The 12,775-nt window shown below is 42.6% G+C and overlaps 1 protein-coding gene across 1 annotated transcript in view; it reads left to right on the top strand.

The window, feature by feature from the left end:
- The first annotated feature begins 3,639 nt into the window (after window positions 1-3,639).
- The window catches only part of Fbxo33 (F-box protein 33), a 38,529-nt gene continuing 29,393 nt past the window's right edge, over window positions 3,640-12,775 (top strand). The window contains exon 1 of the mRNA XM_070027135.1: window positions 3,640-4,512. Within this exon, the coding sequence (XP_069883236.1) occupies window positions 3,872-4,512 (641 nt within the window). The 5' untranslated portion in view covers window positions 3,640-3,871. The remainder of the gene's footprint in view (window positions 4,513-12,775) is intronic.

Here is a 12,775-nt window from a genome sequence, read left to right as displayed (position 1 = left end):
CATAATCCAGGTAAAAATACAAGACTGTCCCCCAAAAAGGTAAATAAAAAAAAGGCTAGAGGCTTGACTCAGGTGGTAGAGTGCCCTGAAAGCCCAGGGTCCTAAGTTCCATTCCCAGGCAATTAAACAATAAAAAGATTTGGGGGCTGGAAGGTGGCTCAGTGGTAGAGCACTTGCCTTGCACGCATGAGGCCCTGGGTTGGATTCCTCAGCACCACGTAAGCAAAAAGAATAAAGCCAGAAGTGACGCTGTGGCTCAAGTGGTAGAGTGTTAACCTTGAGCTGAAGAGCTGAGGGACAGTGCCCAGTCCCAGAGTTCAGGCCCCACAACTGGACCCAAAAAAATAAAAATAAAAATAAATTAAAAAATAAAAAAAGATTTGTATTATTAATAATAATCCCAAACTGACACAATCTAAATGTCTATCAACTGGTGAATAGGTAGAACAATACCAAAAAAGCCTATGTAATAGAATGTTTTTCAGCAACACAAAGAAATAAATTCTATAATGTCAGCTACATCCTAAATAAACCTCAGAAACATAGTGAAAGAAGCTCAGAAGATGAATTCATATATTGTATAAATCAATTTACTGGAAATGTCCCAAAATGCAAATTGGTAGAGACAAAAGGTACATTTGTTGTGGTGAGGGGTGGGAGGTCGGGTGGGACTGAGGATTAGCTATAAATAGGCATAAAGAATCTTAGTAGAAGGCTGAAAATGTTCTAAAACTGATTTATAGTGATGGTTGCACAATTACTTAAAATCATTCAATTATATACTTGAAATAAGTGAATTTTATGCCATGTAAAATATATCTAAATAAATTGCTGCCATATTTTAAAAGTCAAGAGAAAACAGCACTACAGAAATCTATGCTAAAACTATGCTTATCTAGGTAAAGCAAATAAAGACCAGGAAGGTTAAGCAACTTGTTTAAAGATCACTCAGAGCGATCACATCTAATTCAAAAAAGAAAGAAAAAAAGAGTCAAAATCAGTTTAATCTTCTCATCCAGTCCAGTACTATTTCTATTAAAACTGCTCGTGGAATAATTGTAATAATAATTACATAGAATCTTCTCAAAAGTGCTCTGGAAGCACATGAATTTGAGAAGCAACAATGACAACTGGATAAAACCCATACAGCACTCAAAACATACATACTAATACTCAGAAAAAGGAAAAGCTAGAAACAAAATTGTCAACTTCTAAGGCCAAAGTGGGTAATAAAAGAGAACCAATGGGAGTATATTTCAAGGTTACTAAATACTCTGAGTTTCTGAGTGGAAGTTTATAAATAGAAGTAACTGAAAAAAGAATGCAAACTAATAAGCATAGATGGAAGAGTAAGAAATTATCCTTTTACAATCCCTAGTAAAACTGATTCAGGCAAGAATTATAATTTGCTGCCAAACCTTCTAGGTGAATGGTTGATGGGAGAGTTGTATATTTGCAGGAAACAAAAATAATTCACAAATCACTTTAAGGAGGAAAAAGAAAATAAAACATTGGACTCACGTGGAAGGAAGTCAAGTTCTTGATGCTCTGGGCAATAAAAACCTATTGAAAGCTGTTCAAAAAGACAGTGAAATCCTTAACTTAGCATTGTCATGTTTATTAGAAAAAAGGGACTTAAGGGTGTGCGGTAAGCACTAAAAGATCAGTCAGAAAGCTAGTGTCTTTGGAAAACCGGAATGTGAAACAAACTGGTGAGAGCAGCTACACAAAGATTAATTCTTAAAATTTTAGATTCATAAAGGTAACCCTTTATTTTTAGCTTCAAAGAGACTTAACATGTACAATAAAACAAAAGGATTGTCTTTCAGCACTTAATTGGATCCTAATTTGGACAAAGCACTATAAAAAATAACTTAGGAAATAAACTAAATTTATTCGACAATATTCAAAAAATGTTAAGATGTATTTAATACAAGCGCTTTATAGAGATGTACCCTTTAGAAAATCTAGATGTCTATGCTCACTTCAAAATACTTGCATAAATTTAATTAAAATTTTAAATTCAAGTCTTCTTCCTAATTTACTGCTGTCACAACTAACTGCTCATTAAATATTAACAGGATATAGCAATTACACAGAACTCTTGCAGACAAGCTTTCAGAGAAGTGACCTAACAAGAATGACGTTTTTAAACAGTTACTGGGCTGAAGAGAATTCACGGGTAACAACGTATTTTTTTGGCACCCTATTGAGTACAAAATGCCCAACTGCAGCCAAGAATCACCAAGGGAAGAGTTTTTGCTCCCATGGAAAGAAAAATCTAGAATAACTTCTTAGGTGTTTTAACAAAAGAGAACAAGGCTGTTCCACAGTCGTAATTAATGAGATGAAGGGGGTGGAGGGTGGGGGAGAATGCAGTTAGAAATTCAGTATATCCTACAAAATTAAGAAAGGTTAGAGAAGGGGTGGGTTGGGAAGGATGGGTGAGAATGTTGAAAGGGGTGACATTGAAGACGCATTGTAGTCATAAACTGCTTCTTTGAATGGAAGCTCCTTTGCACAACTACCTAGATATAATTATATATATGTGTGTGTATATATATGTATGTGTATATATATATACATATATATATATATGTATATATATATATATATATATATATATATATATATATCACAAGCAGCCAGGCTCACACCTGTAATCCTAGCTCCACAGGAGGCTGAGATCTGAGGATGGGTAGAGCACTAGCCTTGAGGTGAAGAGCTCAGGGATAGCGCCCAAGGCCCAGAGTTCAAGGCCCAGGACCGAACAAAACAAAATTAAAGATCACAAGCTTTGAAGTGACAGTCTCCAAAGGAATCCTCACATAAAAACCACCGCACCCTTCTCCTTCACTGTCCCTACCAGCCAGGTGGTGGAGAAATGAAGGGACCCTGTGTCGACAATTCCTCTCGACCTAGAGCGGCCAAAGAACTCTTTATCGCCACCACGATCTCGCCTGTAAGTCTCGGTGCCTGGAACTGGGATCCCCCCCCCCCCCACCTTCCTCAAGCGCCGGAGACCTGACTTTACTCATTTTCCTTTTCCCTCCATATCCAAAGGGTGGCGCTGTCCTCACTCCCTTCCCGCCGCGGAGCGCGCACCCAGTCCACCTGCAGCCTCCCCTCCCGCCGGGCCCAAGGCCGCCCCACCGCGCCCCGCGCCCCCTCTCAGGACACGTCCGGTTCAGGCTGGGCCTGCTCCTCCTCCTCCTCAGAGGTGCAAACTCAAAACTTCTTGATGGTCCGGCTAGGTGGGACCAGTAGCAAAAACCGCACGCCGGAGTTTGGGTCGCGAATCCTCAGCTCAAGAGACTGGAAAGTACGTTAGAGAAGTAACTAGAGCCCAGGACCAACGCCCAGGTGCCGCCACTTCCACAGTCCAAGGGCCCCCAACCGCAGACCCCCGGGGGCGCCCAGGGAGGCCCCGCCAGGCCCCGCCCCCACGTCGCACCGCCCTGTGTGCGTCAGAGGTCACGTGCCACGTCTTTCCCTACCGGCAACCAAGCTCTCTCCCCAGTTCCGGAAGTCGCGTTCGCCCGCGCCAAGCCCCACCCACCGTCGGTGACGTCAAGCTCAGTCCCTACCACTGCCCAGCCTCCGCCTCCTGGCGCGGGGAGAGCTGCCGTTTGCGTACGAGAAGCCCGGCCGCTTCCGGGCTCGGCGGCCGTCCCGGAGAGAAGTCTGAGGTAACTGGGCTTGCGGCAGGTACGAGGCTGCCGTGAGTAGAGTCGGAAAGGCCAGCGGCTGGCTCTCCACAGACCACACCCGCAAAAACCTTCTTCCCTCCCCCCCCGCGTCTCCACAACTTGCGCCCCACTTGGTTCCGCCGAGACCCGCGACGGTTCCGCCCCCTGCTTCCTTGTCATTGATGTTGTTGTTCTTGTCAGTGCCGCAGCCCCGACCGCCGGGAGCCCGAACCCGAGCCGGGGCCGCCCGGGTGGCGCGGTGGCGGCGGCGGCGGCAGCGGCTACGGCTGCAGCAGCTGCGACGGCTGCGGGGCCTGCTGCGGGGTCTGCGGCGGCGGCGGCGGCGGCTGCGGCGGCCCACAGCCGGCAGCCCGCGGCGGGACCGGATGGCTCTGTGCGGGCAGGCGGCGGGCGCCGCGTCGCTCCCCAGCGAGCTGATCGTGCACATCTTCTCCTTCCTGTCGGCGCCCGACCGGCTGCGGGCCTCGGCGTCCTGCTCGCACTGGCGCGAGTGTCTTTTCTACCCGGCCCTGTGGCCCCAGCTCCGCATCTGCCTCCGCGTCTCGCCCGCCGAGCAGCCCCGGCTCGAATTCCTCATGCGCAAGTGCGGCTGGTTCGTGCGGGAGCTGCGCGTTGAGTTCGCCGCCGAGAATTACCTGAGCGGCGGCGGCGGCGGCGGCCCGGGGGACGGAGGCGGCGTCGAGACGGGCACCGGAGGGGGAGAAGAAGTCGAGGCCCTGCAGCTCTCCTCCCCGTGGCTGGAAGTGCTGCGCACCTACCTGGAGCTGGTCCTCTGTGTGCTCGTCAGCATCCGGAACAACAGGTAGGCTGGTCGTGGTCCCCACCCTCACCCCCCCCAGGCCTCCTCCCGCCCGTCCGACGCTGGATCGCACCCCCCCCCAACCTCTCTCCCCCCGAAATGGATCCACGGACGCGACGCCCGGCTTCTGCGTGGCGCGCTCAGGATTGGGGGGGGGGGGATGTCGATTCGAGTCTGGCTCTTGCCCTGACCTAAGAGGCCACAATGGGACTTGTCAGGAGACTTGGGGAACCGCGATGGTGAGCGGGCAGCAACTCCTGGCCACCTTCCGGGCTCTTGGTCTCGTTCATCCTCTCCGTGACCGACCGTAGGATGGAGGTGACCAGCGCTGTCTCAGCGCCGTCGTTCTTCCATCTTCTACGTGGGCGAGGGAGGCCTGTACGAGAAGCAAAACTGACTCCGATCCCTGACCACTTAGAAATAGCTCTTTCGACACGGGGTGGGGGGGGGGGGAGGAAAGGAGGAAGGGGGTGGTACTGATACCCCATTGTTACCAGAGTTTCCTTAAAAGAAATCCTTAACAGTCGTATTCTTGCCTGGCATAATAGTTTGAATTGGAATGTGCCAGGCCCAGAGAGGAGAAGGAGGAATGTTTGTTTAAAGGTGTTGGGGTAAGAGGTGGATGGTCAGAAGTTCAAGCCCCTCCCAATGCACCGCCAGATTCAATTTATTCCCACTGGTTCCCCTAAAAGTAACAGCGTAGCCTAGAGGTGTGGGATGAGAAAACTAGCTAGCGTCTACCAAGGGTTCGTGGGAGGCTGTCCTCATTTAATTATAATTTCTAGAACTAATTCCCCATGCTCAGAAGCAGTAGCCTAACCATTTTTTTTAAACTTCTCTACCCTGTTAATTTTGTAGCGTCCTCCAAAATACATAGTTATAGAAAATGTATTTGCTAGATCTGGATATTGTAACCTTACAGTGAAACTCAAAAATTGGAAGAGAGTTCAAAAGAGGACAGCTTGACATATTAATAATGTCTGTAGATTTTACAAAAACTTTCACATTTCTGTGTGTGTGTGAGAGACAGAGACAGAGAGACTGGTGTGTCCTAGGGGCTGAACTCAGGGCCTCGTTGCTACTCCTGAGCTTTTGTGCTCAAGGTTAGCACTCTACCACTTTAGCCTCAGCTCCACTTCTGACTTAATTTTGGTAGTGCTTAATTGGAGATAAGAGTCTTGACTTTTCCTGCCCTGGTTTATATTCAAATGTAATTCTTAGATCTCAAGACTCCTGGGTAGCTAGGATTACAGTTGTGATCCACCAGAGCCTGACTTAAGATTTCTTTCTTATTTGAGCCTCTCAGGAACCCTGTGAGTCAATCAAGGAGTGATGTTAATCCCATTTTATTGAAAGGAAGCTAACACTTAATAGGGTCAATGTGAACATTGTCATACAACATTGTTTCCTACATGAGAAATGCCCTTCCTTTTGCAATAAATTCGCCACTACCATTATGGCAAATAGGACTGAAAGCAAGCCTGGTTAATGCTAGGATATGCCTGCATGCCTGTGTATGTGGTTTATCATAATTCTGTCTGAATCAAGATATTAAAAACTAAACATTACAAGCTTCAGATTGTATCTGGAGCATGGCTCCAATATTCCAGGGGGCCATGTGTTTTCCCACCTTTTACACCAAGACGTTGCATTCCTTTCCTTTGATTTTTGTCAAGAGATATTGTTAAGGCTGAAAATTGATCTTAATCAGGTTGGAGACCATTTCTCAGAGTTAAAACGTGTGGCTAAAGCACCAGCTGACCCAGAAGCAACTTACTGATGAGGCCCAAATTGGGGGGTGACGTCAGCGAACACCAATTACATTTTTCTGTTCTGAAATCAGCTTCTGTGCAATCATCCCAAAAAATGTCTGCTTTAGTAAGAACAAACCTCAGAGTGCCTGGTTTATTTGAGATATTTTAATTGTTTGGATGTTTAATTGCCTATGAATAGCATACACAAAATAGTGGGTATATTCCATCTTCCCTTTATTTGCTTCTCCTTGTCTTATTCACCCCTACCACTTTAATTACTATCTTAATCCATCTGTTTATAAGGCCTACCTATGCTCTCATTCTTGTCTGCTATCAATTCTATACACAATGCAGTTTGTCATCCCTAATTTTAAGGTTTTCTGGTCATGTGTTGTACGCTGTGCTTTGGTAACATATTCATTATATACATCTAGAATTAAAATGTACAGTAATTGGATAGAGTGTGTACTAATTACTATGTATACTCATAATTTTAAATTTTTAATTATAAATTATGTTGATACGTTTGTAAAGAAGTTAATATCCTTACTTTCGAAAGTGTATTTCAACACTGGCAATATTGTAAGTATTGGTTTATTAAGTCAAATGTTAGAAATACAAATAAGACTAGTTTTTAAGTTTTAAACCAAGTTATTTAGGCACTCTGGTAAAGCTTGTAATTTCTTTAATAGTTTTCTGATTCTATAATCATAAATTGCAGCCTTAAGGTACATTTGAGAACCCAGAACAGTGACTTCATTTGTTGTTGTCATTATTGTTGTTGTTATTCAAACCATAAAATTTAGTAACTAAAAAGAAAAAACATTTGACATTGTTCTGTCAAATGTTAATGGTTTTGCTATGATTTCTGCCATTTTATAAGTAGGAAAGGGGAGAGTGAATCACACCAGATCATAAACATTCTGCTTCAAGGGTTTATGTAGAGTACAACTCATAAAGTTCAGACTGTTGTTTTATTTTGTTCTAGTTGTTTTCATACCTCTCAGGAAAAGACCTAAATCATAACTGTGAATTGTGTTGATTTTTCAAGGATATTGACCTTCTGAGGGAATAATTGACATTTTGTTGGTTTGATTCAGGTGCGTATACACATGTACTGTCACAGTGATGAGGGATACCCTACCAATTATGCATTAGGATAATCAGAGTTGAGTAAAATTGCCTCTTAAAAGATAAAATAGTTCTTCGGTTTCAAAAATCCCCTTTCTGCATCAGGCTAGGATACCTATAGTCTTGATAAGTAGAACAGAAATACAGTAAGTACAGCCGGTGTCAATGGCTCACACCTGTAATCCTAGCTACTCAGGAGGCTGAGATCTGAGGCTCAAGGTTCAAAGCCAGCCCAAGCAGGAAAGTCTGTGAGACTCTTATCTCCAATAAACCACTCAGAAAACCGAAAGTGGTGCTGTGGCTCAAGTGGTAGAGCCGAAGAGCTGAGGGACAGTGTTCAGGCCCAGAGTTCAAGCCCCATTACCAACAAAAAGAAAAAAGAAAAAATACAGTAAGTACACAAAAATTGAATTATACGTTAAGTAGGCTAGATTTCTTTTGCAGTTTGTATAAGAGATGGATCACTGGAGGTTTAGCTCAGTGATCAGAGCAATTGCTTAACGTGCAAGAAAGAAATCTACATCCAAAACAAATTTAGACATGAAATTTATGGTTTTTAATCTGTCAAGTTGAATATTGACTAGAGAAAAATTAAACAGCTTATGGCCCATAGTGATATATAATAGAGTCAGTAAAAATACTGAATTTGTGTGTATATGTGCCAATATGCATACATGTATGTGCACTCACACATATTGATGGAACCGTGAGCCTAATGTATGCGAGGCAAGTGTGCTACTTAACAATTTAACAGTAGCCATAGGTGCACTGTCATCATCTAATTGTTGACAGTTTTTCTGGACTGTATATATATTTTTCATAATCTTTTCTTGAATGAAATACTGAAGTGGTATAGTACTTTTTTTAATTAATCCATTTTATACCAGGACAGAGAAATTTTAGAACAGGTTGATTTTCCTTTTTTAAATTCTGGATTATAGATGACCTTGTCAGTATGTAGATTGATCAGTTCATACTTGGGTCTTCTTTTATGCCCTCTATAGTAGTCAGCATGTTGTTACTATAATAAGTCTGTGAGATAAATCAACATGAAAAGAAGTTATGTTTTGGCCCACAGTTTAGGAGGTTTTAGCCCATGCATGTGGGCTTATGACAAGGCAGGAAGCCTATGGTGCTCCCTTCATATCCAGGGTATAAAGAAGAGATAAAGAGGATGAAACCATAGACCTGCAATCTCTTCAAGGGTAACCCCCAATGACCTAAAGTTTCCCTCTAGGCTCCACCCTATTTCACCAACTCCCAGTATTGCTCAAACTGGGACCAAACCCTTAACACATAGGCTGTTGAAGCATACAGTAGGTCCAAACTACTGTACTTTCTTATAGTAAAGGGTTTGTACATGATTCTTATACTGGTCTTGTGAATTTGGCATACACAGCTAAGGAGACCTACCTTTGCATTGTTTCCTCAACATCATTTCACCAAGACACAACTAAGAAGACCTTTCACAATACATTTTAAAAATAAGCTAAAACAGTGCCACACTTGCTCTTTTTTAAAGAAAATATTGAGAACTCCACTCTGAGGTGAAATCCAGAGGAAAACGTTATCTTCACTTTACCATGCAGTTGTTTACCAATAGAGAAGGAAAGTCTAAAATTTTGCCATCGTGTATAAGTTAAAGTACCATATAACATATAAAATCAATATGAAAGTTCAGTATAGTTCTTCCTTTCCTTTTCTTTTCCTTCCTTCCTTCCTTCCTTCTTCCCCCCTCTCTCTGTCTCTATTTCTTTCTCTCTCTCTCTCTCTCTCTCTCTCTCTCTCTCTCTCTCTCTCTCTCTCTCTCTCTCTCTCTCTCTCTCTCTCTCTCTCTCTTTCTTTCTTTCTTTCATGGTGCTGGGTTTGATCTTAGATCTTCACCCAGGCACTATTACCACTGAGCCATGCCTTCAACTGGGATTTTTGCTGGTTATTTTTTAAATAGGATCAATCCCTGCCCAGGCATACACCTGGATGCCACCTATCTATATTAGGTTTCTCATAGAGTTAAGGTAACAGGATGAACACTGGTTCATCCAGCTCTTTATTAAGAAAGGGATCTCAAAAACTTTTCTGAGCCCGGTGCTGGTGGCTCACGCCTGTAATCCTAGCCACTCAGAAAGCTGAGATCTGAGGATCAAGGTTCAAAGCCAGCCCAGGCAAGAAAGTCTATAAGACTCTTATCTCCAATTAACCACCAGAAAACCGGAAGTGGTGGTATGGCTCAAGTAGTAGAGTGCTTGCCTTGAGCTGATGGGCTGACAGACATTGCTCAGGTCAGAGTTCATGACCCACGACCAAAAAAAAAAAAAAAAGTAAAAAAAAAACCTTTTCTGTCCAGGCTGGCCTCAAACCATGATCCTCCTAAGTAGGTAGGAATACAGGCATAAACTACTGGAGGCCAGCCTCAAAGTTACTTTTCTTTCTCGATGACTTTTTTTAATTGAGTAGTTCCAGTGTGGTATCTTTCCTTTTTTTTTCCCCCTGTGCCTACCTAAGACATGTCTCTATATACAGGCTATTACAGTATTTCAAAAAGCGACATGTGCAACCCAAAATGTTGGTAGTTTGTGTGACTCACAACTGACCATTCCTTTTTATTATTTTTTTTAGATGAGTCTTGGACTTTTTTTTACCTAGGGGCTAGCAAAAAATCTCTTTTCTCCATATTTCAGGCTCCTAAGTAGCTAAGATATAGGTGTGAGCCACCAGCACCCAGCTAAGAACTCTTTCTTTAGTTTTTTTTTTTCTTTTTTGGGGGGGGGGGAGGGAAGGCCTGAACTCTGGGCTTGGGCGCTGTCCCTCAGCTCAAGGCTTCTGGCTTTTTTCTTTTTGCTTATGTGGTGCTGAGGAATCGAACCCAGGGCCTCATGCATGCAAGGCAAGCACTCTACCAATGAGCCACCTTCCCAGCCCCTCTTTATTTCTTTCTGCTGTTAAATTTCTATTTAAAGAACCAAGTATGTATTGCATGAAAATATTTTTCTCTTAGTTTAAACAAACTCCAAGGTAACTGTACTTTTAAAGCAATAATAAAAGTTCTTCAGACACATGATAGTAATCAAAGATTACTATCAAAAATGCTTTGAAGATGTTGTGTCTTAATAGCCTTTATTTTTCTCTAAATACTTTTTCTCATCAAAACTAATAACTACTATATGGAACAGCATATCTTAGTTTATTAATATTTATTAATAAATAATATTTGCTTTTTAAAAAGCCACTTACAGCTTAAAGTCTTTGGGGACTTGATCAGCCTGTTTCCCATGTAGCAGTTGCTTTATAAAGAAGGCAGGTGAGCCTGTAAATTCCAACATACTTCTTAATTTAAAATTGATGTATGACCTTGACAGTAGGGTCAGACACTGAGAAGAGAAGGTAAAAAAGAAATTAATTTCTGGGAGGGCTGCTATGAGAGAGAGGGTTTTCTGTAGTCTATATGAGATTGTATGTGCACATGTATGTACATGTGTGTACATGTGTGTGCATGTCTGTACTGGTCCTGGGGCTTGAACTCCAGGCCTGGACGCTATCTCTGTGCTTTTATCCTCAAGGCTAGTGCTCTACCACTTGAAACACAGCTCTACTTACTGCTTTTTTGATAGTTAATTGGAAATAAGAGTCTTATGGACTTTTCTGCCTGGGCCTGCTTTGAACCACAAATTCTCACATCTCAGCCTCCTTACTAACTAGGATTATAGGCATGAGCCACTAGTACCCAGCTCTTACTTAGAGTTATTGAGAAGCTGCTAGATGGAGGACAGAGTATAAAATTCAATGAAAGTACAAATGAAATACTTTTTTCAGACTTAAATGAAACCCTTGAGCAGCTTTTGAATAAAGTAATAAATTATTCCTATTTTTTCCATTTCAGTATAGTACTATTCCTAAGGCAGCTAACCCAACTTGATCAACTTATATAAGACCCAAGATAATTACAGAAAATCAGTGGGTGGAGCCCTCCAAATATTGATAGTTTAGTATATGCAAATCAGTAAAGAGAAGGTTCCTCTCATTTTCATGGAATCTATATTCTTGAGGGGGAAAACAATAAAAGATTATTTCAGATTGGGGAAATGAATGGAAATTTTACAATAAAAGAGCACTATGTAATAGTGCTAGCCCATGAAGACTTCTTTAGAGAAGGACATTTGAACTATAGTAGGAATGGCAAGAGTTGCCTGTTTGAAGGTCTAAAAAAATAACATTCTAAACACAGCCCATAGGTCCCAAAGGCTTATTACACCAGACAAATTTTTGAGCTGCACTAATGGTAGGAAAGAATGATAGGACCACAGCAAATGAGTGAGTATATCTTAATGAGCTCTGAGATACAGAGGAAAGAGTGGGGCTGTGTAAGCTTGTGAAGTGAGGTTTAGATTATAGTCTAGGAATAAAAGTAATTGACAGTTTGTTAGAGACAAGAGTATTGTAAGCTGATGGGGCTGGGAAGGTGGCTCAGTGGTAGAGTGTTTGCCTTGCATGCATGAGGCCCTGGATTCGATTCCTCAGCACCACATATGCAGAAAAAAAAAGCTGGAAGTGGCGCTGTGGCTCAAGTGGTAGAGCGCTAGCCTTGAGCTGAAGGGACAGTGTTCAGGCCCCACAACTAGACCACAAAAAAAAAAAAAGTATTGTAAGCCGAGCGCTGGTGGTTCACACCTGTAATCCTAGCTATTTAGGAGGCTGAGATCTAAGGATGAAGGTTCAAAGCCAGTCCAGGCAGGAAAGTCGTTGAGATTCCTCTCCAGTTAACCACCAGGAAACCAGAACTAAACTGTGCTTCAAAAGTGGTAGAGGATTAGCCTTGAACAAAAGAGCTCAGGGACAGCACCCAGGCCCTGAGTTCAAGCCCCATGACCCAAAAAAAAAAAAAGTAATGTGATCAAATTTACATTTTAAGATAATCTGTCTAATAAGTGTTTAATGAATTCAGTGGTGCAAGGGGAGAAAGTGGGAACAATTTGGAAGCTGGAGATATTAGTAGTTTGGCCTGCGTGGAGGCATAAGAGTTGGAAAAATATGGCAGGTTTATTTATTTATTTATTTATTTTGGGTCTGGTCATGAGGCCTGAACTCGGCCTAGGCACTGTCCCTCAGCTCTTCAGCTCAAGGCTAGCCCTCTACCACTTGAGCCACAGCACCACTTCTGGCTTTTTTTCTTTTTGCTTATGTGGTGCTGAGGAATCTGCCTCATGCATGCAAGGCAAGCACTCTACCACTGAGCCACCTTCCCAGCCCCTGGCAGGTTTAGAATAGTAGAGCAAGACTACTTACTTGCTGCTTGGATTTGACTAGTTAAAGAAAGGGAAAAAGCAAATACTTTTTATCATTTCTCTGTAAGACTCAAATTTTCTTGACCTATTATTTTAACATGT

The sequence above is a fragment of the Dipodomys merriami genome, unplaced genomic scaffold, assembly GCF_024711535.1.
Source record: "Dipodomys merriami isolate MVZ:Mamm:240054 unplaced genomic scaffold, mDipMer1.0.p SCAF_1, whole genome shotgun sequence".
NCBI lineage: Eukaryota > Metazoa > Chordata > Mammalia > Rodentia > Heteromyidae > Dipodomys > Dipodomys merriami.
The sequence above is the reverse complement of the archived record's forward strand: the minus strand, read 5'-3'. Positions and strand labels throughout refer to the sequence as shown.